This window comes from Thalassophryne amazonica, chromosome 16 (assembly GCF_902500255.1).
Source record: "Thalassophryne amazonica chromosome 16, fThaAma1.1, whole genome shotgun sequence".
Taxonomy (NCBI): Eukaryota; Metazoa; Chordata; class Actinopteri; order Batrachoidiformes; family Batrachoididae; genus Thalassophryne; species Thalassophryne amazonica.
In genome coordinates, this window is record NC_047118.1 from 12,203,835 (window position 1) to 12,230,610 (window position 26,776).

Sequence of the window (26,776 nt, forward strand, 5' to 3'; positions counted from 1 at the left end):
AACGGACTTTTGGAGTAACCCCGAACAGAGCCAATGCCCATCCCCATTTATCCGCGTCTTCATCTGCTTTAACTCTGCTACTGTCTATGGCTTCTAATTGTTGGGGTATCCCTTCTGGTATCCCGTTTCTTACTGTGATGTTGTAGTCTGTTTTAAACGTCATTATTCCTCTTTTCTTACGAAGTTTCTGTGGCATGGGTTGTATTGAATTTGGCATTTCAATTACTGTTATTGCTCCTGTGAGCATCACAGGCCTTTCCAATTAGGGGACAGCGATGACAGGAGTTTCCTTTTTTGTCCGCATATCCAAAAGATGTCAGCCAAGGGTACCGTTCCCTTAGCTAAATTTGGAGTGGATACCCATGAAGCTTTTGCATACACTGTATGTGGTGTTTTGCCTGGGTCGTCCCTACCTGCCAATCACTTATGTATTGTGCTACTAAGCCTTTAGCTATACAGAATGGGTGTATCATCCCTTTCTTTATTTTAATCATAGGTGGAACGGTTCCTTCTGTACTTAGGGGCACTGGACAAAGTTTACTGTCGGCAGCATATTTTTCATCACCTACTGCCATTTTCATAACACGTGTATAGCATTCTGCTTGGTCTGAGTTATGTTGGGGGCTCCTATAACAGTTGTTGATATCAGGTAGGGGTTTAGCCTGAGGTATCACACCCTTCCGGTGACAGGCTATGCAAGGCTTTTCACTGATCTGCCTAGCCGAAAATTTCAACCATTGGTAAAATAAATTGGTCTTCAACCCTTGTGTGCGGGCTAGGTCTGTACTGGGATCCCATCTCCCTAAGTGACTGCTTGTTTCTAGGCTTCTAATTGTCCTCTTTTTCCTTGGTTTGATTTTTACCCATTTTGTGGCTTCATGTACTGTAACAGTTACGTCTTGCTTGGTTTCCCTGCATCCTCTTTTATCATAAATTACCTCTATGTTGAGTGTTCCCTCCTCTTCACATTTGATGCTAATGGCTTCGCCTAATATGTAATCCCCCAGCTTTCCCTGTATTCCTATGTTCTTGTAGGCTTTTGATTTAATGTATACCAAATTATATGTTTTTCCTGTGTTTAGAATGCCTTGTTTAGCTGCTATTGCGGCCATGGCCACGGCACAGTCCGTTGTATGTTTTGGATGTCTATGTTCTCCCATACTAACCACCAGTAGCATTGTCAATCCCTTGAATAATTCCTTAATCATTGTTCTGGTGACTGTTGAGATGTGCTACTAGATGTGCTACTGAGTGAGCAGTCGCTAGATGAGCTGTCACTAGGGATGTGTGGTGTATCTGTGCTTTGTCTGGGTTGTACTTCCTGCGGTTCTTCTGTCGGTAAATCTACTGAGTTGCTGTCCGTGTCTGATGTCTCCTGTGGCCTGTCTATCTGTCGGTCTGTATTTCTGTCTGTCTGTTGGCCTGCGTCTCCAGTTGTTTCTGAGTCTGCATCTGAGTCTGTCGCTGCTCTATCTGGCAGGGATCCACTACTCTCTGAAGCTGTGCGTCGTCTTTGTTCAATCAGTCTCTGTGAGCGCCTTGGCCGGTGTTCGCCTGGCTGCAGGGAGGCGTGGCCTTCCCTCGGTGCTGCTTCTGGCTGCAGGGAGGCGTGGCCGTCCCTCGGTGCTGCTGTAGGGTCTCTGGCTTCTCTTGCTTCCCCCCTTGGCCCGGCGGCTCTGCCAAGACGAGCTTGCCGAGGCCGCAGGGGCGCTGGGCCACCAACCCTACAGCAGTGGTTTAAATGAAACCAAGTGTCCTTACCGTCTACTTTGACTGCTGTACATGAGGCAAGAAGAACTTTAAAAGGACCTTCTCGGCGGGGCCTGTCCCACTTCTTTTTGAACACTTTGACGTAAACCAGATCACCAGGCTGGATGCTCTGATTTTCGAGTGGAATCTCTGCTTCTCTGTCTTCTGTAGCACCTTTGACCTGCAAAAAGATAGTTTTGTGTATTTGGGTTAACTGTCTCAGATAATTATGCCATTCGTCTTGTAGCTGCTCCAGCAATGGTCCTTCGTAGGGTCCTCTCAGGTATGGAATAGGCATCGGCCGACCTGTAAGAGCTTCAAATGGTGTCAAATGGGTTCGTCGGTTAGTTTGTGAGCGCATTGGCAATAAAGCAAGCGGCAACGCATCCAGCCAGGTTAGTTTGCCATTGCTGTCTGCTATGATTTTTGCTAGTTTGTTCTTTAAAATGCCATTAGCCCGTTCCACCGCCCCATTTGATTGAGGGTGATAAACACACCCAAACTTCTGTTTGATACCCAATTGTTTGAATGTTTCTTGTGTAACCTTGGCTACAAAAGCCCTACCGTTGTCAGATGAGATAGTATCTGGAATGCCAAATCTTGGAAAGACGTCTCGGCACAGGAATTTGGCTACCGTTTTATGGTCTTGATTTGCAGAGGCTACTGCCTCAATCCATCGGCTGAACCTGCATATCACTACCAAAACATATCTCATTCGTTTAACTCGGTTTTCAGCTCCCATGTCTATGAAATCCATCATAAGATGTCTGAATGGCCCATCAGGGACCGGAATGTGGGCTAAAGGGGCTGTGAATGATTTCCGGACATTGTACTGTGCACATACCTCACACTCATTCAACAAACGGTCCACTGTAGCTGCCATATATGGTGACCACCAGACAGCTTTTAGTTTGTTCATAATTTGGACTCGCGAACAATGATCGGGTCCATGGGCCCAAATGATTGCATGTCGTAATAAATTGGTGGGTAACACAAAATGTCCATGACTACTGCGCCACAGCTTGTCCGCTGGCCCCTGACTGCGTGTCTCAATAGCGCCTCGTTTAACCCACATTCGTTTTTCTTCTCCACTGGCCCTACTTTGAGCCACTATCAGTGCGTCAAGTGAAACCAGTGGGGCACAATCTTGGATGGTTAACAGGGGAAACATATTTTCCCCTTGTGCTCCTTTGCGAGCTGCGTCATCTGCTAGGTTGTTACCTTGAACTATGATGTTATTATTCTTTTGATGACCTGCACATTTAATGATGGCTACCTCAGACGGTAATTGGAGAGCTTGTAACAGTTGGGAAATCGCTTCTCCATGAGTGACAGGGGTGCCATCTGCTCTCAGGAATCCCCTTTGTTTCCAAATGTTTGCATGTACATGACATACGCCATAAGCGTAGGCTGAGTCTGTGTAGATATTAACACGTTGATCTTTAGCTATCTGGCAAGCCATAGTTAAGGCTTTGATTTCTGCCAGTTGGGCTGAACAAGGCTGATCAATTCCTTGGGACTCCAGTAATTCAAAGGTCTCGCCATCCGTGTTTAACCTAACAATCCCCATACCCGCATGCAATCCCACGGCATCCCGAAAGCATGAGCCATCCACGAACAGGGTTAGATCTGCATCTATGGCGTGATTATACAAATGTTCTCTGGCTCTCAAAAATTTCTCTGTCTCTGTCACACAGTTATGTGGAGTACCATCTAACGGTGTGGTCAATTTGGTGGCGGGATTCACCGTGTGACAACGTTGTATTGTTATTTCTGGAGCGGACAACACAACTTCATATCCAGTGCGTCTAGCTTGTGTTAAGACAAAATGTTGACTGGTTAGCAGGGCATGTAACTGATGTGACATGTACAACGTTACTGCATGTCCCATAATTATGGATGATGCTTTTTGAAATGCAAAGGCAGCTGCTGCTAGACCCTGATAGCATGGTGGCAATCCTGTTTCAATGTTGTCAAGCTTTGTACTATAATAGGCCAATGGTTGTTTTCCTTCATTTGTTTCCTGCATTAGTACAGCACAAGCATAACCAGCTTTTTCAGTAACATACAAATGGAAAGGTTTCCCATAATCTGGGTTACCTAACGCGGGAGCAGATTGCATGTCTGTTTTTAGGGCCTCAAAAGCTCCCGTTGCCTCATCTGTCCAGACGAGGAGAGCTGCATTGCTTGTTTGCCCCACTGCTCTAATCATGGCACGCAAAGGTGCAGTTTTTATAGCATAATCACAAATCCACGGCCGACTGTACCCTGCCATCCCAAGGAATGAAAGCATCTGTCCCACTGTTTGGGGTTTGGGAGCCTTGATTATAGCCTCCACTTGGCTTGGGGCTATACATCGCGTGGTCCCACACAACTGTCTTCCCAAGTATTCTACTTGTTGTTTGCAGAACTGCAATTTGTCCTTACTTACTTTATGACCTCCATCTGCCAATGCATGCAATACAATTAATTAATCTTTTTCACACTGTTCTTGAGTCTCTGATGCAATAAGGAGATCATCCATATATTGCACCAATTTACTGGGTATGTCAAGGTGTTGTAAATCTTCAGCCAGGATTTTGTTAAAGATGGCTGGGGACAGGTTCAGTCCCTGAGGTAGCCATGTATACGTTAGCTGTTGTCCCAGAAATGTGAATGCAAACAAATGTTGTGAGTCTGGGTGCACAGGCACACTGAAATAGGCTGAACACAGATCGATTACTGTGTACCATTTTGCTCCAGCAGGGATGCTTGATAGTATAGTATGCGGATCAGGTACTATAGGTGCATCCATTTCTATTATTGCATTGATAGGACGCAGATCATGTACCAGCCGATACTCTTTGGTATTGTTTTTAGGGATAGGGTAGATAGGCGTATTGCATGGGCTTGCAGTTTTTATTAAAATTCCAGCTGCCATTAGTCCCTTAATTACTAGTTTTATGCCTTCAATAGCCTGAGGTTTTAATGGATACTGCCTTTGGTGAGGCAGTTTTGCTCCCGGTTTTACTTTTATTTTTACTGGTAAGGCTGTTTTTACTAGTCCTACATCTGTTTTGCTTTTGGACCACACCACTGGTGGTATTTGCTCTAACAATTTCTCTTGTTGGGCCGATAACACCATCTGTCCCTCTGGTCTAGGATTGAGCTCCACTTTTTGAGCTATAGCCTCATCATTTACTTTTAAGTTAATTCGTACAAACTGCTGGTCTTTTGACAGATGTACTTGTGGACTTTCCATGTTTTGCCATTCTTCAACTTCTGAGGCTGTCTTTACCATTGGACCTAGGTCATGGGATTCGTACTTTTCTGAGACTAAAAGGGTCACATAAGGCGTGGCATTCGGCACTTGATACGATTGTTGTTCAGCTGAAGTTAGCTTGACAGAAGCTGTGGCCCCTTGGGGGCCTAAATAAATTTCTGTGGTGGTTATGTGAAACAGCCGTTGATTCATCAATGCATCCCAGCAGCATGCATAGTCAGTCTGTTCTTGTTTGGCATCGAACATCAGGGTGACATGTAAAGGTAAACTAGGTGTATATACTGCTTCATAGTGTTGTTCTGCCCAGGGCTTCCATTTTTCCCATTCCAGTTGGAGATTTGAATTTTCTGGTTGTAACTTCAGCCAGTATACCATGGGTTGCACAGGTCGGATCTTGTTTTCCATGTCCATAAGCACCATAATGTTGGTGAGTGCTTCGTCAGGAAAGTGTATTTGCAGTCCTTGATGGGTACACACTATCTGGGTTTGCAGCTTACATAAAATGTCTCTTCCCAGCAAATTCACAGGTGTATTTTGTGAGTATAACAGGGGTGCTTCAATTGTTTTTCCTGCAATCGTTACAGGAAGTGGGCGTGTAAAAGGTATTATTTGAGTTTTCCCAGAGAAGCCGATGGTCTTAATTACAGACCCAGAGAGGGGGAGATGAGCGCCCATTTTCCCTATGCAAGAGTATGTTGCCCCTGTATCCACCATGAAAGGGAAATCTCTGTTTTGTATATTAACAGTGACGGTTGGCTCTTCCTTAGGTATCATCGAAATAGCCAATGCCACCGTTTCCCCCTCTGTCTTCTCTAGGCCCCCCTATTGCCAGTAGGCAGAGGGTCCAACCCAAGGTCGGGCTGGACAATTTCTCATTCGATGTCCAGGTTGTCCACAGCTCCAACACTCATTAGAGGGTTGATCCCCTATTGGGGGTGTTGATCCCATAGGCGGTCCCGCTTGACTGTTCCTGGGAGCTGAGTTTTGGAATCTGCTTCCAAATGAAGGTTGGCGAGATCCTCTTCGCCACCCTCCTCTTTGACCTTGAAAGTTCCGTGACTCTCCTCTCCACCCATGACTGTAGGTGGGTCCATTCCCGGGTGTGCCAGTGCTATGGTAGTGATAGTGATGCTCCACTGGTGCTGAGACTTCTCCTGTAGGAGTGCTCCCTGCTGCTCTTTGGGGGCTCTGTGTGGCTGTTACCACAGGTGCCTGTATGGTGGCAGCAGTGTTTGCCGTAAGGCCTGTGCTTGCCGGCTCAGAAGGAACAGGGGTCATCATTGGTGCCTGGGTCTTTGTTTTTTCTTTCTTGCCTTTGGTTAGTTCTCCCAACTGCATCTGCACCAATTTTTTTCGTCAGGGATTTTGCTGCATCTTCTTCTTTTTGTTTTTCTTTCTTGTAGATTTCAAGATGGTGACAAATATGCTCAGAGTATAAAGCCCAATTCATTTTCGATAGTCCCACGACTCCATCTAGGGCTTTCTGAACCTCATCTGGTAGAGCCTTTTTTACAGTTATTTTAAACAGGATTTCAGTTGCTGGAGAATGGTTCCATGCATTTCCTGTTTCCTCCGCCCATCTCTTCTGGAATCGGTGCAGGAACTTCTTTGGGCACTCTTCAGGTGTCCACTCCTCATCATCCAATTTAGAGGGATCCAAGACCTCAGGGTACTTTCTTCTCAGTCCTTCCCACATGGAGTTTCTATAGCGATTAAAGGGGACTTCATCATGTTGATTAGTGCCCATCATCTGTGTTAGTCCAACCTTTCCTGCTAATTCTTCAGTGTCATGTTTTCCCATTACATGCATTAGCAAGGCTTTTATGTCACCTAAAGACAAGGTTACCCCTGCAGTGCCCTCTTCTAAGGCAGTTATCCATCTCCCAGCTCCTTGGGTGATGTCTGGCAGCCTGTTGGCCAGCCCCACCATGTCTGTCCAGCTCCATGGGGTATACACATGATGACCATTCCTGACCACCAGTGGGCATATGAGGTCTTCGTCCTCCTCTTCTTCTGTGGGGGCTTCATATTGTCTTCCAGATCGAGTGCGACTGACTGGTCCCAGGTGGTCCATCCAGTTGGTTATATCCTGTTCTAAAGCCGCTATGTCTTTGGCTACACATTGTTGTCTTTGCCTGAGTCGGGCCTCTTTTGCACTCTCAATGATGATCTCACCAGAAATCTTTCGGGTGGGTGGCTCTATAATGTGATTCCCTTGATTGGGCGTCGATTGTTGTAATATTCTTCTTTCCTCGGCGTCCCTATGTCTTTGTATTCTTTCCTTCGCTAGCCGAAGTTGCTCAGCTAGTTCTTCATTATCTCTTCTGGCCAGATCCAGTGTGTCACAGAAGCTCTTGTGCCACTCTTTGGAGCCTCTATAGCCTGAGAAGGTCCAGTCGGCTGACTTATGGTGGGAGGGGACGGTTTTCAGCGGACCTCGGGGCGCAGGTGGAGACTTCAGGTCTTTCTCTCTATCTTCGTCTACTTCAGTGTTACTGTTATATGTGGCTCCCCCTACTGGTCGTGATGGGAAACCACTTACTTCTGGACTTGGAGACCTTGTATGATCCATTTGACAGATCGAGGACCTGTCTCCTTGTGGCTCTCGAGCTTTTAGTGTCAGTGTGAATTTGCCCTCCACATCCATGCCTTGGTCCTCTTCATGAGTGCCTAATACAAACTGTCCAGCTGTCTTTCCCATATCATGACGTTTATTGTTATATGGCTGGGGGGGCCTGGCTGCCTTTTTGTTTCTGTCCTTTGTTTCTCCTTCCAGGTGGCTTGCATTTGGGACTGAGTGGCTGTGTTGCTGAGGTTATCAGGACCTCACCCTGATCACCTGCGGCTCGTCAGGACTCACAGCTGAGGGGCATCTATATGGATTGGAACATGGTGGCATTTAAAACTGGAGTATACAGTGTGTATTTGCCAGAGACTCGACCTTGTGACCAGACGGGTGAGATCGTCGTCTCGGGAGCCATCTCATCATCAGTGGATGCAGAGAACGTCCAGGTTTGATGCACGGTCTGTGAAAGAGGAGGGAGTGAGGTCTCACGCTCGTCAGCACACTTCCTGAGGTACGTTAGATTTTGTGACTAACATTTATACAGTCAGTAAATGTGGTGTCCCTCACACCTTTTTATATTGAGCTGTATGTTAGTCATGTATCGACTTCCCCTGCAGTGGAGTTTTGTGAACTGGATGTTCCATGCCTGCAGGTTGGGAAGTTGATTAGTAATCAAGCCAGGAAGTGTTTGCTGTTTGTACACCTTTAAGTGTTCTCTCTGTGTGTAGAGTGTGGACTCACATAATGGTTCCTTCTTTCACAGACTCGGTTTGTTGCGGCCACCTGGGGGGTGTCGGCGGGGTCCTTGGGTCTGAACAGCTTCTGGCTCCGGACCGTTAGCGCTGCTGGGAGCGCACCACGCCAGACCACACTTTCTTTTGTTGTATTTTGTATCATTGTTATGTATTAAATTCAGTTAGCCTTTGTACCGTGCTCTGCTTATTTCATACTGGGTCCTTCAAACGCTGGTCGGTTCTCCGAGCTGCGTCCGACACATAACAGTAGTCTCTGGCCAAACATCACGGACCCAGCGGTAGCAGAGACGGTAACACGCCAGGAAGGCGGCAGCAGACGTTCAGTAGTTATCCGGATCAGTTGCGGGTGCTCTCCGCCTGGATGGTGCGTGTTTGAGACCCATTACTGAATACTGATTTGTGCTCTCTTGCAGCCGTGTTCCTGTGTTTGTGCCTTATCCGTGGGTCGTGCTGGAGTGTGACTGGCGACAGCTTCGCGTCACGCTCCGACCGGATAAGAGGTTTAAACGGGAGCTGCAAGAGTGTGTCTGTAATGGGTGCACGCGCACGGCGGAGCTCTGTGGCACGGGTCGCTGAGCTTCCTGTGTTACAGTTGTAGCCCCGTTTCCCCGGATAAAGATAACTACTGCGTCTGTTGTATCAGCTCCGGCGTTATTTAGTTGAGCACATTTTGGTTGTGTGTTGCACACAGCTGCGCACGAAGATGCAGCTCGTTTGCTTTTTGTCACCAAAGGGGGTTTTTCATTTTTAGCACTTTGGCTCCCTCTTTTGGTGACTGAGTCACATTACCGTCAAGCTCTTAAATTGGAACAGGTGTGTTCCATTTGTTGGAGCTTGACGGTATAAATTACTTGTTTTGTGTTAGTTCATTTTGTGTGGGTGTTTTTTGAGTTGGTTTTTGTGTGGGATTTTATTTTTTTTTTTACACTATTAGTGTCTGGGGTCGTGTCCCTGCAGTTCTGTTTAAGAAGAAAAAAAAAAAAAAAAAGGACCCACGCAACTGTATGTTAGTCTGTTAGTCTTTCTTTTTATTTCTTTCAGTTTCACCTCCCAGGGTTTGATGGGACGGTCCCCTGGGGGGTCATGGGGGGGTAATTGGGTTGTTTTTTTTTTTCTCTTTTTTTTGTTTTGTTTTTTGTTGTGCCCTCTCTTCTCCTCTGACTCCAGCTGGGTGAGCCGTAGTGTCGGCGTTGCTGGAGTGGTGCAGTTTGGTTATGCTGGGCGTTTCCCAGGTAACCTCTGCACCTGGGGGGGGGGGGGGGTTTCTCCTTTTGTTTTTTCCCCCCAGTTTCCGCCCTCAGGGTTTGACTGTGGTGTCCTCTGGGGGGGAAAGGGCTGTGGGTCCATCTAGCCATAGTCGGCCGAGGCTGGGTCCGTTGGTCATGAGGGGAGGTGTCTCCTGGGGTTGACGAGTGGTCCTCTGGGAGGCGCTGGGAGTCCCCGTGGGTGACGTTGGATCCCAGAGGGACCTCGGCTGTGGTTATTACTCCTGGAGCTGGCGGGAAGTCCTCTGGGGGGTGTTGGTCCCTACATGTCATTTGGGGGGGGGGGGGGGGTGTTTTAGCACTTTTATTTGTAAGCTTAAGTTTGGGGTTTTTCTTTTCTCCTCTTCCCGGGGTTTGATGGGACGGTCCCCTGGGGAGGGGGGATGTTTTGGTTGTGTTTGTCTTTTTTGTTTTATGACTAAAGACCGAACATGGTTGGATAAAGGCTGACTGCACAGGTTTAGGAACTCCTGGCCACACCTGTGCTAAGGGACTGACTGAAACAAAGGCAAGGATGCAGCCAGAGGAGAGGACATCAACCATTCTGTTGGAAGACGAATGCAGATGCGGTTTCCAGCCATGGTCCCTGGAGGGGGGTGTTTCTCCTGGGCCAGGTTTGTGTGGTCGCCAGGAGGCTTCCCGTGAGGGTGGGGTACTGTTATATGGCTGGGGGGGCCTGGCTGCCTTTTTGTTTCTGTCCTTTGTTTCTCCTTCCAGGTGGCTTGCATTTGGGACTGAGTGGCTGTGTTGCTGAGGTTATCAGGACCTCACCCTGATCACCTGCGGCTCGTCAGGACTCACAGCTGAGGGGCATCTATATGGATTGGAACATGGTGGCATTTAAAACTGGAGTATACAGTGTGTATTTGCCAGAGACTCGACCTTGTGACCAGACGGGTGAGATCGTCGTCTCGGGAGCCATCTCATCATCAGTGGATGCAGAGAACGTCCAGGTTTGATGCACGGTCTGTGAAAGAGGAGGGGGTGAGGTCTCACGCTCGTCAGCACACTTCCTGAGGTACGTTAGATTTTGTGACTAACATTTATACAGTCAGTAAATGTGGTGTCCCTCACACCTTTTTATATTGAACTGTATGTTAGTCATGTATCGACTTCCCCTGCAGTGGAGTTTTGTGAACTGGATGTTCCATGCCTGCAGGTTGGGAAGTTGATTAGTAATCAAGCCAGGAAGTGTTTGCTGTTTGTACACCTTTAAGTGTTCTCTCTGTGTGTAGAGTGTGGACTCACATAATGGTTCCTTCTTTCACAGACTCGGTTTGTTGCGGCCACCTGGGGGGTGTCGGCGGGGTCCTTGGGTCCGAACAGCTTCTGGCTCCGGACCGTTAGCGCTGCTGGGAGCGCACCACGCCAGACCGCACTTTCTTTTGTTGTATTTTGTATCACTGTTATGTATTAAATTCAGTTAGCCTTTGTACCGTGCTCTGCTTATTTCATACTGGGTCCTTCAAACGCTGGTCGGTTCTCCGAGCTGCGTCCGACACATAACAGTTTATATGGGGGTGGCTCTGCTTCCCAGCTCGGTGCACTGGCTTTAGTCTCTTTGGATCTTTCCTCTGTCATTTTTTTCTCTTTTCTGCTGTAGCCTCTGCGCTTCCTGCTTGAACAAGGCCAAAACTTCTTTTTCTTCAGTGCGTTTTTTGTTGTTGTTCACGTTCTTCTGCTGATCTTTAATTTCTTTTTTCTGTATTTCTACCGCAACTGCTTCACACATCACCGGATCAAATGATCCCTCCAAAGGCCATTGCCTGCCCCCATGTGACCTTTTGTGCCACTTTCTCATACATTGGTTGGCCTTAATGCGTTTTCCTGGATATTTTCTTAGTACTAAGTCTAGCGGGGTACTTTCCCGACCTTGACCTTGAGAGTTACCCATGTAACCCTGACAAACACTATGTGAGATGTTTCTATGGTGCTCTGGTAGTCCCTCAGGGGCTGTCCTGATCCAGACCAATAACTTGCCGGCTGTAACACCTGTTTTGTATTTTAAACCCTTAAAAGGATTAAATTTCCAACTGTTATGCCCGTCTTCTTTTTCTTTAATTAAATATGAAAATTTACCTGTTTCCCACCGAACCTTCCTTGGGACCACAGTCAGAGTCAACCTAGGAAACAGTTCTTCACCTGGATCAGTTGGCAGTGTTATTAAATGATTTAATGGTATGCTAATTTCTTTATTAGGATCAGCACAAAGCAGCTCCAGCCACGGGGTTAAACCCTGATGCCACAGACGTCTTATCAGCAGCTCCCAATTAATTAGAGGGAATTGTTCTTTCTTTTGCTTCAGATTGATTACCTTAGTAATCTGCCATAATTTCTGATTGATCTCTTATTCGTCCTGCCAATGTTCTGCTCCTACACTGTCAAAATAGGTCCTTTCCAGCCAAAAATGTGTCCTGATTCCCTGGGTTTCGATGTCTCCGTCAGTCAAGTAATGTTCTGGGAGTATTATTTCATCATCACTTAAGTCTCCCATCAATGACTGTCCCAAGCATTGATCAGTCTGTCAGCTTTTTCACTATAATCTAAGCTTTAACTCTTTTGATTTATAACCAACTTTATTTATTTAATCCTCTTACAACCCTAACACTTCCTAATGTCTTTGCTCCCGACTATCTATTTTTCCTTCTAGTTTTCTTTCTTTGAAATAATATCTACCTTCTCTGTATTTACATAGCAGTCTCTTCTCCTGTCTTTTTCTTCACTGTCTCTGTTTCACACTTTCCTCTCTGCCTGTCATGCACCTCCCAAGTCCTTCTGTTGGGTCTAAACGTCTCCTCCTCCTCGTACTCTTTACATTAATCTTGTATGTCAGCCAGCCTGCAAGCCCTCACAGCTTTGCCTGCAACTCCCCGCTTACTCTCCGCTCTCCCACACACCAATCTTCAAAAGCTTTATACACAAAAATTATTAAAAACAACTTTCTATATATCTCTATCTAGACTTCTGCCACCCTTTACTCCGCGGCTTTAAACAACCTTTTTATTCACTTAACACCAATGTGTTCTGTTTAAATATGTATCTCTTCTTCACGTTAGACAGCTTCTCCGGCGCTGCCAGCAACTCATATATTATTTTTTAACAAGCCCTCTTTGAGCGTACAATATTTCATTTACTTCTACGCCCTACCGCGCCTCGCGTGCGTATCCTGTGCTTAATATATTATTTTTCACAAGCTCCTCTCTGAGCATACAATATTTCATTTATTTCTACGCCTTACCACGCCTCGCGTGCGTATCCTGTGCCTTTCTGCACTTTCTTCTACTTTTTTCACTTACTGAGCTCCTCGTGAGCTTAATGTGCCTTTGCACTGAAAATACTCTTTTTCTTTTCTTAATAAAAAACTCATATTACTGTGTACTTAATTACTTATTCTTCTCCCACACCCCACAAGCGTGTATTTGGTGCCTTACTGCACTATTTTCTGCTTCATTAATTCTCATGTATTCTGCACTAACTCTTCATTCATTTTTTTTTATAGTTTTTCTCTTTTCTTAAAAAATGACGTCCTTTATTGAGCTCTTTTACTTACTGTCAGCTGTGCTACTTTGCAATTTTCTCTTTAAATCTCTTTATCACGTACGGTATTTCTACTGCGCCCCCTCAGGCGCTTATCTTGTGCTTCCTCTGCACGTATTCTCTGTTAAACTCTTTTTCTCAGTTATTTCACTTCAGTCTCTGTTAAACTCTTTAAATAACCTTGTATTACCTTGTATCTATTTGTCAGTATACTCCCCTAAATTAACCCCTACAGCGCATGCTATCAGCCGGCACGTTAGTAACGAATTTCAACACCAATTATTCCCCAAGCATCCAGGTTAGTTCTCCATGCACTCTTTTCCACACCAGAGTTCATGAACATTCCTGACCTTTCACTCACACAGACATTCTTTTTCCCGGGAACACACACACCTTCTGAGCATTTTATCTACAAGGCCTGATAATTTTCAATCTTATCTTTTTTAGTCTCTTATCAATTTTCTTAGTCCAGGTTCTTTTGGGTAAGAGGCAATTAAAAATATCACCTGTCAACTTGGGCGGAAATCCCGACTCACTCCTCCAGATCGTGCAGAAGTTATAAAAGGTTTCTGCTTACCTTTTAGTCGTGATCACTGTTATTTACAGTCTGGAGGGATGAGCCGGACCGTCCCAGGCTGCCGGAATGCCCCTGGACCCTCCTGGCTGGCTCGCCAAGTTCTGTCGTGGTCCTCTTTTTGGTCGTCTCAGGATGTCTTCTTTTAGATAACACAAACTAATTGCAAGTGATTTGCTAGAAAAGGACACAACACTTTGGAATAATTCAGCCTTAAGCAAGATAAAATGCACAGAGTTTTTAAGTTTATTTAAGCCTTTGACGCAGAGCTTATACAAACTGAGTCCTCTAGAGAGACTGAATATGACAACCGCGCTCATCTATTTATTGGAGACCCGCGGGCATCGCTCCTACTTCGACTTTTTTATTTATTTCATTTCCAAGACATGGTTTTCTATTGGAAGCGTCCTCTAGTGAACCCTAAGCAGGTGTTAGGCCATTATTTCAATGTGACAAATGCTCCCATTAAAACGTGAAGGATTTACAACTGATTTTTTTTTAAAGACCTTCGGCCACAGGTGCAGCTGGCCTGAGGCCCCCTGCACGTGGCCTGCGGGCTCACGGCCACAGGTGCAGCTGGCCTGAGGCCCCCTGCACGTGGCCTGCGGGCTCATTACTGCTGGGATATCAGCCAACTTGGAAAGTACCTGACAGATCAAATGACTGATAGAGCCCTTTTTTTTGGGTTGAACACCTGCTAGGTCAGCCAGAGGACATACAGTTCAGATCAGGACACTTGATAGTTCATCACAGTTCAAATAAGGACCTAAAAATTCTTCTACAGGCTTTTCAGAGAATTTGGCAGTACAGCCAGCCATCCTCACAACTGCAGACCACGTGTAACCACACCAGTCCAGGACCTCCACATCCAGCATTTTCACCTCCAAGATCATCTGAGACCAACCACCCGGACAGCTGCTGCAGCAATCGGGTTGTAGAACCAAAGAATTTCCGCACAAACTGTCAGAAACCATCTCTGGGAGGCTCACCTGTATGCTCGTCGTCCTCACTGGGGTCTCGACCTGAATGCATTTTGTCGTCGTAACCGAGTTAAGTTGGCAAATGCTCATATTCAATGACATTTGGCTGCTGATCAACTCTATGTGAAGAAGATGTGTTGCACTGTGTGAGGCCAATGGTGGTCACACCAGATACTGACCCCCAATAAAGCAAAACTGAACATTTCAGAGTGGCCTTTTCTAGTTACTGGTGACCTCAAACCTGAGGCACCAGCATGCTAAATCATACCAAAAGAAATGCACCACATAGGTAGAATGTCACAACTATTGTGCACTCATAGGCAGCATGGTGTATTAGTGGTTAGCACTGTAGCCTCACAACCACCTGTGTGGAGTTTGCATGTTCTCCTCGTGTTTGGGTGATTCTTTAACTACGGGCACTATTGGCCTTGTAAATGTAATTTCCACCACACCATTGCCTTACAATATAAAGCGCCTTGGGGCAACTGTTTGTTGTGATTTGGCGCTATATACATGTGCTCTGATGTCACTGTTTATCTCCATAGAAACTACCCAAACAATCTTTCATACAAACTGTTTAAAGGGACATTACAGTGTTGTGGTGGAAATTACGGCAATAGTGTGGGACAACTACATTTTGTTTAAAAAAATCACAACAGTTGTATGACATTGAATACCCCAATTATGTTTTGATGATTTTACTGATATTTTATTCAGAGATATTTTAAAACATTATAAAAAACGTTTCTTTACCATTCATTTTTATCATTGAAGATCAAAAGTCTGGGTGTGGGACAAGCACAAAACGGTAATATTTGCATATAATGATGTTGAAAAAAGGTGAAAAAGTCATCATAGACTACTAGAACAAATTTCTTAACACACTTTCATTGTAAAGATAACTATAAAAGTGTGAAATTTCCCCTTTTTTTCTGTTTTTCATACAATATGATCAAAGGACATAATAAGTGCCCGTAGTCTAAGAATCACCCGTTTGCGTGGGTTCCCTCTGGGTGCTTCCTCCCACATCCAAAGACATACAGGTTAGGTGAATTGGAAACTTTAAGTTGTCCGTAGGTGTGCGTGCAGGTGTCTATGTGTTTATTTGTCTATATGTGGCCCTGTGATAGGGTGTACCCTGTCTCACATCCTATGACTGCTGGGACAGGCTCCAGCCCCCTATGACCCTTAATTGGAGTAAGCGGTTGAAGATGAGTATGAGTGTGTTCACTCATAATGCAAGTGTTACTCCTCATCTGAGTCTCCCTAAGTAACTATTTGTTTGACACAAATTCATTCCACTATTACCAAAAATCTTCCAACTTGTATCAAAGACATCCACACATATGGGTGTAAATATGGGCTTGTCAACAAACTGACTTAGAAACATTGAGCAACAATGTATAGCTGACATAATGACAAATGAGTAGCAAGCAATAACAAAAATATTTGTTGCCTAATACACTCATCGGCCACTTTATTAGGTACCACTGTTCAATTGCTTGTTAACACAAATAGCTAATTAACCAATCACATGGCAGCAACTCAATGCATTTAGTCATCTAGACATGGTGAAGACGACTTGCTGAAGTTCAAAAAACGAAACGAAAGAGAACATGGCATGGTTGTTATTGCCAGACATGTTGGTCTGAGTATTTCAGAAACTGCTGATCTACTGGGATTTTCGCACACAAACATCTCTAGGTTTTACAGAGAATGGTCTGAAAAAGAGAAGATATCCAGTGAGAGGCAGTTGTGTGGATGAAAATCCCTCATAGGACAGAGGAGAATCGACAGACTGGTTGAATCAACATGGACCAACATCTCTGAGGAATGTTTCCAATACCTTGTTGAATCTATGCCATGAAGAATTAAGGCAGTTCTGAAGGCAAAATGAGGTGGGATGAAGTCACCATCAAGTCATGAATTGGCAAATCAGCTTGCAAACAACTGGTGGTCATTATGACTTGAGACTTGACTTGGGACTTGCCGATTTTTGACTTGAAAATGACTTGATGGTGACTTTGTCCCACCTCTGGTTGTCACCTTTAGTTTTTATGCTTGTTGATCTGATATCTCAAAAATTTAACAAAATCTGGAACAAAGGCAGGCCTCTGTTTCAACAAGTGTCAGTTGATGTTCTTGCACATGGATTTTTTTAAATATAAATTTCTGTAATGCCTCCCACTAAGTTCCAGGCTGGGGGGGGGGGGGGGGGGGGTGTTACAAAGAAACGATGACAGACAAAAACAGAGAACTGCTGGGTCTTTGCTGGAAAATATCCTTTGTCTCATCTAATTTGATATAAACTGAGACACAACACATAGTTTATATGTGCAATCAAGAACAGATCTTTCTTGCACATCTGCATGTTAATTGAATGAACCCTCTGCCCTAGAATTCTCCTCACAATGCTAAACTGCACAAACTGTACAGCAGGTCAAATGGTGCGGTAGATCAAGGGTTCCGTAGCAGCACTATCCCATTACATGGACCAACAACATTTAACAGCTGTACACTGGGAAGGAAGTCCTGCATGTCAGAAAGGTCACTGTTGGGGTTGGCTACTATCCTGAGTTCATAAAATTGTCAGATTAACTCTGCAGCATTGCCTTTGAAAACTCTATAAGGGCATACAGGACAAAGTGGAAGCTCAAAAGCAGAAACTGCACATCAGACTCTGATCACATGAAAAGATTTGATCCATTATCACCAACAGCACACTTAAAAACAAACAAACGTTCAACTTCCAAAATCGGAAGCATACAGGGAGTGTTTTGACAGACTGGGTTTCACATCCATTTCTGTTGACAATAAAGCCGGTTCGCCAACCCAGGATGAGTCTCGCTTTAATGCGGGTTGCACTGAAACCAGATCCTGCAGAAATGCAAAAGGGAAAGAGCGAGCAGGCAAGAGAGAGAAAAGTGCTTTCTGCTGGTCTGTCTCCGATCATCTTGTCATGTACAACTCGTGTCTCTGCGTCTCGTCTGCAAACCTCACTCATCAATTACAGTAAAGGGTGTCATGAGGAGTGAGGCCAGGCAGGAAATGGGCGGGGTCATTCAGAAGCAATAAAAGAAAACAGCGAGGACAACGTTTTATTTCCATCAACAAGTTAGGAACGATCAAGCAGAGTGCGCCGTGCTCAGAGCGGGAGATCGGCCAAAGCGTCTGCCCTATCCAGCTTGATCCAGCGCCTCAACCTGACACACTGTATCAGGTTATCGTGCGTGTGTTTAAATGTGCGTGTAAGTGCATGTGTTGGGTGTGTTAATGGAGAATCATGTGTCATCTCTTGGAAAGAGGGGAAGAGAGAGGGTTCAAAGATGGTGCGAGGAGGGGGGCAGAAGAAGGGGGAATTTATGAAGCACATTATTGATCAACATTATTTTTTAACAAAATCACAGTTAAATAATAAAACAAAAAATCATCAGCAATATTTTAATAATGATCTTGAACTCATATTTTGCACGTCAGTCTAGCAGCCAACAACTATGTTCTATGTTTAAAAAAACTTTAATGGCATAAACTAATGAATGAGGCAACACTCCCTCTGTGCTCAGAGCTTTTCTCAGTCCTGTTTACATTCTCAATCTGGACATACATGCATGTTTAATTCATGGTATTTCTGCATGTGCATGTTTACTGCATGTGAGTTGTGCCCTGTGAAGCCAGCTCCCCTCCCCACATTCATAAATAGACAACAACACTCACCACTCACAATGTAGCTTTTTTGTTTGTTTGTTTTTTATCAAAATCATGGATGGCAGCAATCCAGAAATATGTCAGAAACTAAAACTGTCTCTGACCAAATTTGTGGTCATACTAGAATTCACGTTGATATATTTGTGTGTTTATCTATTTTTTTTTTGTTTGTTTGTTTTCTTTGCTATTTGTTTTGGTATGAAGTAATTACTTTACTTCAATGGTTATATTCTTAGTTTGATATACTTTTAGTCTATTTGTTTAAATGTGCATGTCCAACTGGGCTGAACCGGTTTTACCACTTAGAACAAAGAGATTCAAGTTACAATATAAATCATACGTCCTGTTATCATGTGGGTTATGGGCAAGGGTTGGGACCTCCCTTGAATGCCCACGGGGACCAATAAAGGAAGGATTTTGCAAAATAAGCTCCACCTTTGTCACGCCCATGTTGCACTTTATAAAAACTGTTTTAGTTCATTGTTCGTGGTTCTGAACAGATGGATCTCCTGTGAGAGAGACGTTCTTCAGAATCCAGGCCTGTTTTTCCACTGTGACTTTGAATAAATGTTAAAGTGCGAAACAGTTTGACTTTGTACTTTGTGAGGGACAATATTACAGTAAGAACTGGATAGGATTAAAAATGTGTGTGTTTTTTTACTATAAAAAGTTGATTGAGCTGTTAAAAGGCTCCCACTGCCATCCCTTCTACTTGATGGTGGGATTGAAGGGAAGGGGGGCAGGGGGGGTGGCCAAAGGAGGAAGTTTTTTTTACATCCTGAACTGTGCTGCTTGGGTACCATCTAGTGGCAGAAAGATTATTCATAGCATCATTAAAGTTGTCATATTATACAGCTTTTTCTTCATGCTAATAAAGAGCACGAGTTGTTTTTAAATAGCGATATTGAAGCTTGTTGCCCAAAATACCCTACAGATGTGAGACCTCTTTAAACTTTGACAATTCTCAACATGAACCTCCAACCATATGTGAGTACAAAAGATATTTTAAACACAGTTTTGCACAATATTTCCTCTTTTAAGACTTCTTTTGATATAACAGGATTATTATAATAGGACTTTTGAAGAAGTGCTGACCTATATGGAGGGAGGGTATTATTCTGCTTTTTGCACATTACCAGCATGATCTGAGGGAGTGAGCTCTAAAAATAAAACATATGTTCTCCATGTCTGCGGGAGCAGGGGCCCCGAGCATATTGTTTAGGAATATAGGGGGAGGACATGGAAGAATCTTATACAAAGAATACTGTAGGTGTCGAAATGAGATCTATAAAAATACACACAATCTTGCACAAGAGCATGAAGTTTATCATGTGCAAAGATACTTATCATGTGTTCTCAGTGTGCCTGAGCACAAAATGTCCCTTTAAACATGGCAAATAAAGAAGTTTTGGTGAGGAATGAGTTAAATCCAGCTGGCTGTGGTGTGCATGGGGAGTTTGCATAGAGCAAAGAGTGGGGGAAAGGAAGGGATATTAAAGGAGAAATAAGCACAAGCACTGAGGAGACTGGTGTAATATCACGTGTCTGGATTTAGCACCAGTCCTCCTACCTCCTACCGCTGCACCTTTGAAGACTTCAGCTCACTGGAAGAGGAAAGAGCAGGGGAGGACTGTGCATGTGTGAGCATTCACACACACAAAAAAGCAAAAGGACACAAGAGAAAAATCATAAAAAGTAACCAAAAACCAAGCTGGCTGACCTGCTTCTAATTACTGATATCACCATGACACATTTCACTTCTCTTCTTCATATAAATCTGCTTGTTTAAATCTCTCAAGCGACCGAGTGGGGTCATTTATGACCCCGGCATTTTTTATTTTTTGTGCACCATTTTTCTAATTTTAATCAGAAAAAAAAGTTTCCTATCATGAATTTGTCAATCTGTTTGTCCTGAATTTGTTCATAGAATTTTGCAAGGATCGGCTGATCCGTGTGGCGAATATAATCCCAACTTGTCTGGGGTCACTTATGACCCCCCCAGGAAGATCTATGAGATTTTCGACATTATAGTTTCAGATGATATTGTAACTTTCCAACTCTAATCATTATGTTTTATTGTTTTGCAGCAACAGACCTAAAATAGCTAGATTTACAGCTGCACAAGCACTGAGACTGATTCTTCATGTGGAGAGTGAGGATGAAAATAGCTCATGATTGTCACAAAGGATGACTAGTTGCTAAAATAGCTTGGTCGCTTGAGGATTAAAGCTACAGTGTGTAGGATTTAGGGGTGTTTATTTGCATAAAAGGAATATAGTATGCATGCATAACCACCTGCAACAGTAAATGTGTGTCTTTGAAGGCTCAGAATGAGCCTTTCATATCTACACAGGAGAGGACTCTCCACACATAGAGGCCGCGATATTGATACGGTAGCCCAAAGGTGTCAAACATTCTCCAGCTTTCACATTTTGAGGAGTCACTGGTTTCTCCCCTACACACGGTCTACTGGCTGCTCATGCAAGCAAGTATATGAACCTTTGTTTTTATGAAAATCAAGGATCATGCATTTTGCTTAAAACAAGACAGTCACACACTAGGAGGAAACACCCCCCCCCCCCCCCCCCCACCCCCACACACACACACACACACACACCCTCACTGGAAAGTAGCATATGTTTGGGTTCAAAAGAGATTGCTTTATTATCACACAAGTTCAACAAAAACTGGTCAGAGTTCAGGCATGGGTTGGTACACAGAAAGGCTGTCAGGAGGGCAGCAGTATCCAGGTCCGATATTCTCACATACAAAACCCAAACAACAGTCCAGGGTCTGAATACAGAGAAGGCAAAAAACAAATACAGGTCTAAACATACTGAAAACTAGATTAGTGAAGAAATTCCTTGCCACCAAGCCACCCAGACAATTCTGGAGGAGTTCTTGGTTTCTGTAGCGGCCGAGTCTATTCGCCTGGCAGTCGGGTGCGGCTGACGGATTAAGGGCGCATTATTGAATAAAGCCAGGACAAAGGTGACAATGGCGAAACTAAAGCAAGGTTTTGAGTTTGATTCTTTTGAGGAACTGGATGCAGTCATTTACCCGATGATCAGGCGAATATTGAACAAGCTTGTTGACCCAACCAGTGTTCGGGCGAATAGACTATGTATTTGAGCCTTATTCAACTGACGATTGGACGAATAGACATTTTGTCACCCCTTGTGTACCCAGCTGCCAGGCAAATAGATTTGCCCCTTCAACTGTGGGTCCCCAGGCGCTGGGTCAATAGTCATTCCCTTCTGTAGCAGTGGCAGTATGGCTCCTTTTGAAGGGGGCCAGATCGGTTGCCGCCTGGTACTTGCACATACTTCCATTCTTGACCTGACCTATCAGTCTTATAATACACAGATCACTGATGCCATGAGAATGGGTGCAGCAGATGCCCTTTCATAAACCAGTCATGAGACATTCAGTAAAATCTCCTTTCAAAATCAATGCACAGCCTGCATGGAGGGAGTGGCAACATGGCCGACACGAACAGATTGATGACATGCATGCATTTCAGTTCTGACCATCAGAGGGCGCTGCCAAATAGTGATGCACTTGTTGCAACAAAACCATCAAAAATTGCAAACATTCAAGCTGTTCTTGCTTTAAATCATATGATGCTTCCTGATGGAGTCAATATCCAAAATAACTCGTCCACTGTCACCTTGCTGGTGTTCTAACTCAGTCACGATGCTGGCGTAGGAGAGCTCAACCAATCAGTGCTCAATGTTCAGACTGCAGATTTAACAGCTCCATCTCTGTTTCACATTTGAAAAACATGCGTGGATCCAGACCCTGTTTTTAGAGGGTGGGGTTTGAAAAAGGGGACTGGTTGATTGAGACTAGATGATAATATGGTGAAAACTGTTTTCCGTACTCTTCTTCTACTACAGTTCTTGTTCCAGCATGTAACACTGCCCCCAGTGGTGACAGTAGAACTGCAGCAGTGTAAAGCAATGAAACCATCTCCAACCATTAGTGAAGAAACATGGGGTGGTGATTGTCCAGATGTTGGAGATGCAGGTTTGTGACCAAGAGAATCTGCAGTTTGATGCCCGGTCAAATAGGTCAACTTGGACAAAGTCTTCTTTTTTTTTTTAAATTGCAACTTACTCCCAGTGTGCGGCTCAGTGTATTCATGGTTTTAGACTATCTCAGAATTCTTTGCGCGCTGGGGAGGGAGGCTTGATAATGGCTCAGCTTAATGCTAACTTTAACATTGAAAATGCCATAGACATGCTAACAAGTTAGCATCTGTCCCGTTTTTAAGTTATAAAATACATCTATCAACTGTTTCAGAAGACCATAACAGGTCGGTTTAACATAAAAAAGGTAAATATTACTCACAGACATATGCTCTTTAGGATTTTAGTGGGGAAAAATTAAGATAAAGCGAAATAAAGCAAAGAACCAATGAAGCAGCAGATCGAAGATTGAAGCACTGCTTCATTGGTTCAAAGTTCAAAGCAAAAATGAGTTGTTATTGCACATGATTTGTGGACATATTAATATTGCACATGATTACATATGGTTATTTCACAGTGTTATTGTACAGCCTGACAGCAGCAGGGATGAGGCACCCTCAGTCTGTCACTGAAGGAGCTGCTCAGCTCAACTACAGTCCGGTGCAGAGGGTGAGAGGAGTTGTCCATGACGGATGTCCATGATATCTTAATTAAACACCTACATACATATTTTGGTTGAACTCACCTCCATAGCGATGCAATGCTGCAAACAAGTTGCTGCAAATGCTTGTTTTACACTGACAACGAAATCTCAGCCTCCCCAACGAGAACGTGATTACATGCAAGATTTGACACCGTAAAGGCGTCTATTGCATAATGGTGTGTGAATGTGCAGGATTACTGTATAAAGCACTTTGATGAAAAAGTGCTCCAGAAAAGCAGTCCGTGTGAATTCAAAGAGCTGTTTTTTTATGTAGCACGTGTCACATTGCTGTTTATGTGCAATTTTTGTACACAGACTTTAATGTTAAAAGCTGCATAATATGGCCCCTTTAAAATACTATGGATTAACCAACTAACAAACACGCTGACACAATAAATCTACATTTGCCTCGTTCGCACTGGAGAGTGTTAGATGTGTTAGAATTAAGGAGTAGAGGTGGGCGGATCGATCCTAATATCGATAATATCGATACCAACGCTGGTATTGATATTGAATGATCCTCGTGTAAAAAGATTGATACTCAAGCTTTTATTTCTCTCCCGCATGTAGAGAAGCTTGAATCTTCGACTGGACTGGGTTGCTTGACGCGAGGACGTTTCGCTTCAAATCGCAGAAGCTTCCTCAGCTAAAATTCTTGCTCTGGTGGTCTGACTTCTGTCTTGACTCTTGTAGAGAAGAATAATCAAGAAGTCACAAAAGCTGGAGTTTTAAACCTAACCAGACCCCTCATACCGAGAGGCAGACTGCTATAGGCTGGTGACTAAACAATAGCTCTAATTAGCACCTATTGTGCTCTAGTTAACACCCTCCTAATGACAGGGCAGCTGTCCCTCTCCTGATGGCTCCTTTGACGACTCTGCTGATGACGTGAATGACTCATTACCATGAACAAAAGACTGAAACTGCTTTGACCTGAGTACCCCATTGTAAACAGGGGATAAAGTGTGTCTGAGACCCCCTCCCCGGTTAAGGCTGGGTTTCAAACGTTTCACAAAGAATGCCTCCTTGACCCCTCTCTCAAACCATTTCTTCTCTCTAGCTAATATTTTAACTTCCTTGCCCTCAAACGTGTGGTTAGTGTCTTTAAGGTGGAGATGAACCGCAGACTGAGGTCCACTGGTGCCCTCTCTGCGGTGCTGGTATAGCCTTTTGTGTAAAGGTTGCTTAGTCTCACCTATGTAGTGTTCGTTACAGTTTTCCTGACATCTGATAGAATACACTACATTGCTCTGTTTGTAACTAGGGATCCTGTCCTTAGGGTGAACTAATTTCTGTTTCGAGGTGTTAACCGGTTTAAAGTAAACTGGGATTTTGTGCTGTCTGAACATCCTCTGTAGTTTTTCCCCTACTCCTGCTAAATAAGGGAGAGACACTCCTCTTCTTGCGTTTGACCAATAGAATTGCAGAGCTGATGTGAGTGGGCGTGGTGACTCCGCCCCTCGCTCCTTTCCCAGCTGCACGCCTTTTGTTCAAACTCAGAAGTGAGACGGTCGGTGCGTGGCGAAGCTGTTCTTTTTAACTTTACCGACTTAACTGCTAAACGTGTCGCTTTTTGTCGCCACGTCGGTTTAATTTTTAACCTTCGGTGCCACTCTTTTGGAAGCTACCTTCTTTTTTTTTTTTTTTTTTTTGTTATTTTTTTGTTTCTTCCCTCTCTCTGCTTGTGTGGTTCAGTTCGGATTTGGTCACCGCGGTGTGAAAGCGGAGCCCCGGTGGATTTTTCCTTAAACCGCTTCGTGTTTTCTGCCGTCAGGTAAAGAGTATTTCACTGATAGGACAGAGAAAGCTTCGTCTGCAGCCTGCTCGCTGGATATGTGTGCAGACACTGTGAGCGCGGTGTCTTTTGGAGTTGTGACCGCTCAATTGACAGACCTGGACCGGGACCTGGATCGCCACACACGGACCTCCTGGAAGCACATTTGAATGCCTTTGCAAGGGATTTGCTGGTTTCTGTGCTGCAGGCAAGGCTTCAGTTTGCTCGGACGGGACTATGGGGAGAAAGAGGAGGAAGAGTCTTTTGAATTGCGCAACAAGGAGGACTTGACTTCCAATGGACGGGTAAAAAAAAAAAAAAAAAAAAAAAAAATTCCACCTGCAGCACCAACACTCACACATGTAATGCTTTTTATAAGTTCTGAGATTGAAAGATGTTTGTTGTAGTGAAAAGTGCATCCTATGTTTTTAAAGGATCTGGTTGCATTGTTGTGGAAGTTCTTAGGTTTTTATCTGCTTTTGACTTTTAAAGGTGGTTATGATTCTGTTTGACATCCCGAAAGACCAACACATGTTAAGAAGTTGGCTCCTACAAGCAAACGTTAGGTCTGAAATGACTCGTTTTAAATTTTTGTGACATATGTCACACATCTCCATATATGGACTCTTCCTCAGCCACAGACACACCCACTGAGATGGTCTGTGTTCCAGTTGTGCAACCTCTGGTGCTGAAAAATGAAACTAACATGCAATTGCCAAAACCTGCAATTCCTTCTATGACCACTTGAGGCAGGCTCCAAAAGTGAGTTAGTCCCCTTTATAGAACGGCTGAGTGGATCCTTGTCATTTGATTGGTGCTTGTTATGTCACATGACATGGATTAATTCATTGCATTGCATTTGGAGTGCAAATTTGGTTTCATACGTTTGGTACCATTGCACTCTCCACACATGAACGCGCGCACATGCGTCGCTTCGTTGAATGGTATGTTCCAGCTTTCACCTCATGAAATGAAACAACAAAAACACGTTTGCTTTCGGTAGCTGCTTTCCCCATCTGCATGGGGGTAGGTTTATTTATTTTAAAGTCACAAAGTTCTGAATAATTACCTCAGCCAATGAAGTTGGAGGAGGCTATGTTATCATCCCTGTTTGTTTGAACAGCCTGGAGCCCACAATTTTTCATATAGCAAATTTTTATTGAAGATTCATATCCTGATAGGCAAGAACAGCAACGTAAAATAAATATTTGATTGACCTGTCTGGATTTTACTGCATTACTTTCTTTTGGCTAAGGCTGGTTTTATATGTGGAGATTGGGTGAAATAATTACCAGAATTTCTCACTTTTTTGTGTTTGAATGCACCATTTCAGACTTTTTTTTTTTTTTTTTTACACACTGCATGCCCCTGTACCAGATTGTATTCTGTTGCCTTTTACTGTCTGTTGAACAGTCTATAGAAATTACCTCAGGTTAAATTAATCCCATCTGAGCACTCGCTTCTGTGGAAAAGGAGTTTTCTGCAGATTATTTCAAGCATGGAGGTGCGTAAAGACACACTGTGCCTTTTCGGATGACCTGTTTTGTCACATGCATCGTGTGAGGAACATGGCTCTGCATGCAGATAAAAAAATAAAATTCAAGGCCAGTGGGAAAGGACACATCTATCTGTGCCTTTGAGAGGTGTAGCATGCAGCACTGCTGTGCAGAGCTCAAACAACCAAGGGAGTGTGGTGGAGGGGAAATCGGGTATGATCCGAAGCATCTGGGCCTGGTGTCAGTCCGGCCTTAATTTAAATGGGCACACAAACGAGTCACATTGTAGAAACTTGAAAATGCATCACATTAGTGATATTTCAGCATTTAATCCTTGCACGCTGAGCCATTTGTGTCTAAACGAGACACCTGTAGGTTTTCAGAAACTTTACGGAGGCCATGATCTTTAAGCTCATATCTAAATGTTGCAGCACTGAAG

At 44.1% G+C, this 26,776-nt stretch overlaps 1 protein-coding gene across 1 annotated transcript in view; it reads left to right on the forward strand.

Moving 5' to 3' along the window:
- Positions 1-24,761: 24,761 nt before the first annotated feature.
- The window catches only part of plekhh3 (pleckstrin homology, MyTH4 and FERM domain containing H3), a 93,875-nt gene continuing 91,860 nt past the window's right edge, over positions 24,762-26,776 (forward strand). Inside the window, exon 1 of the mRNA XM_034189774.1 lies at positions 24,762-25,146. Coding sequence (XP_034045665.1) covers positions 25,012-25,146 — 135 coding nt within the window. The 5' untranslated portion in view covers positions 24,762-25,011. The remainder of the gene's footprint in view (positions 25,147-26,776) is intronic.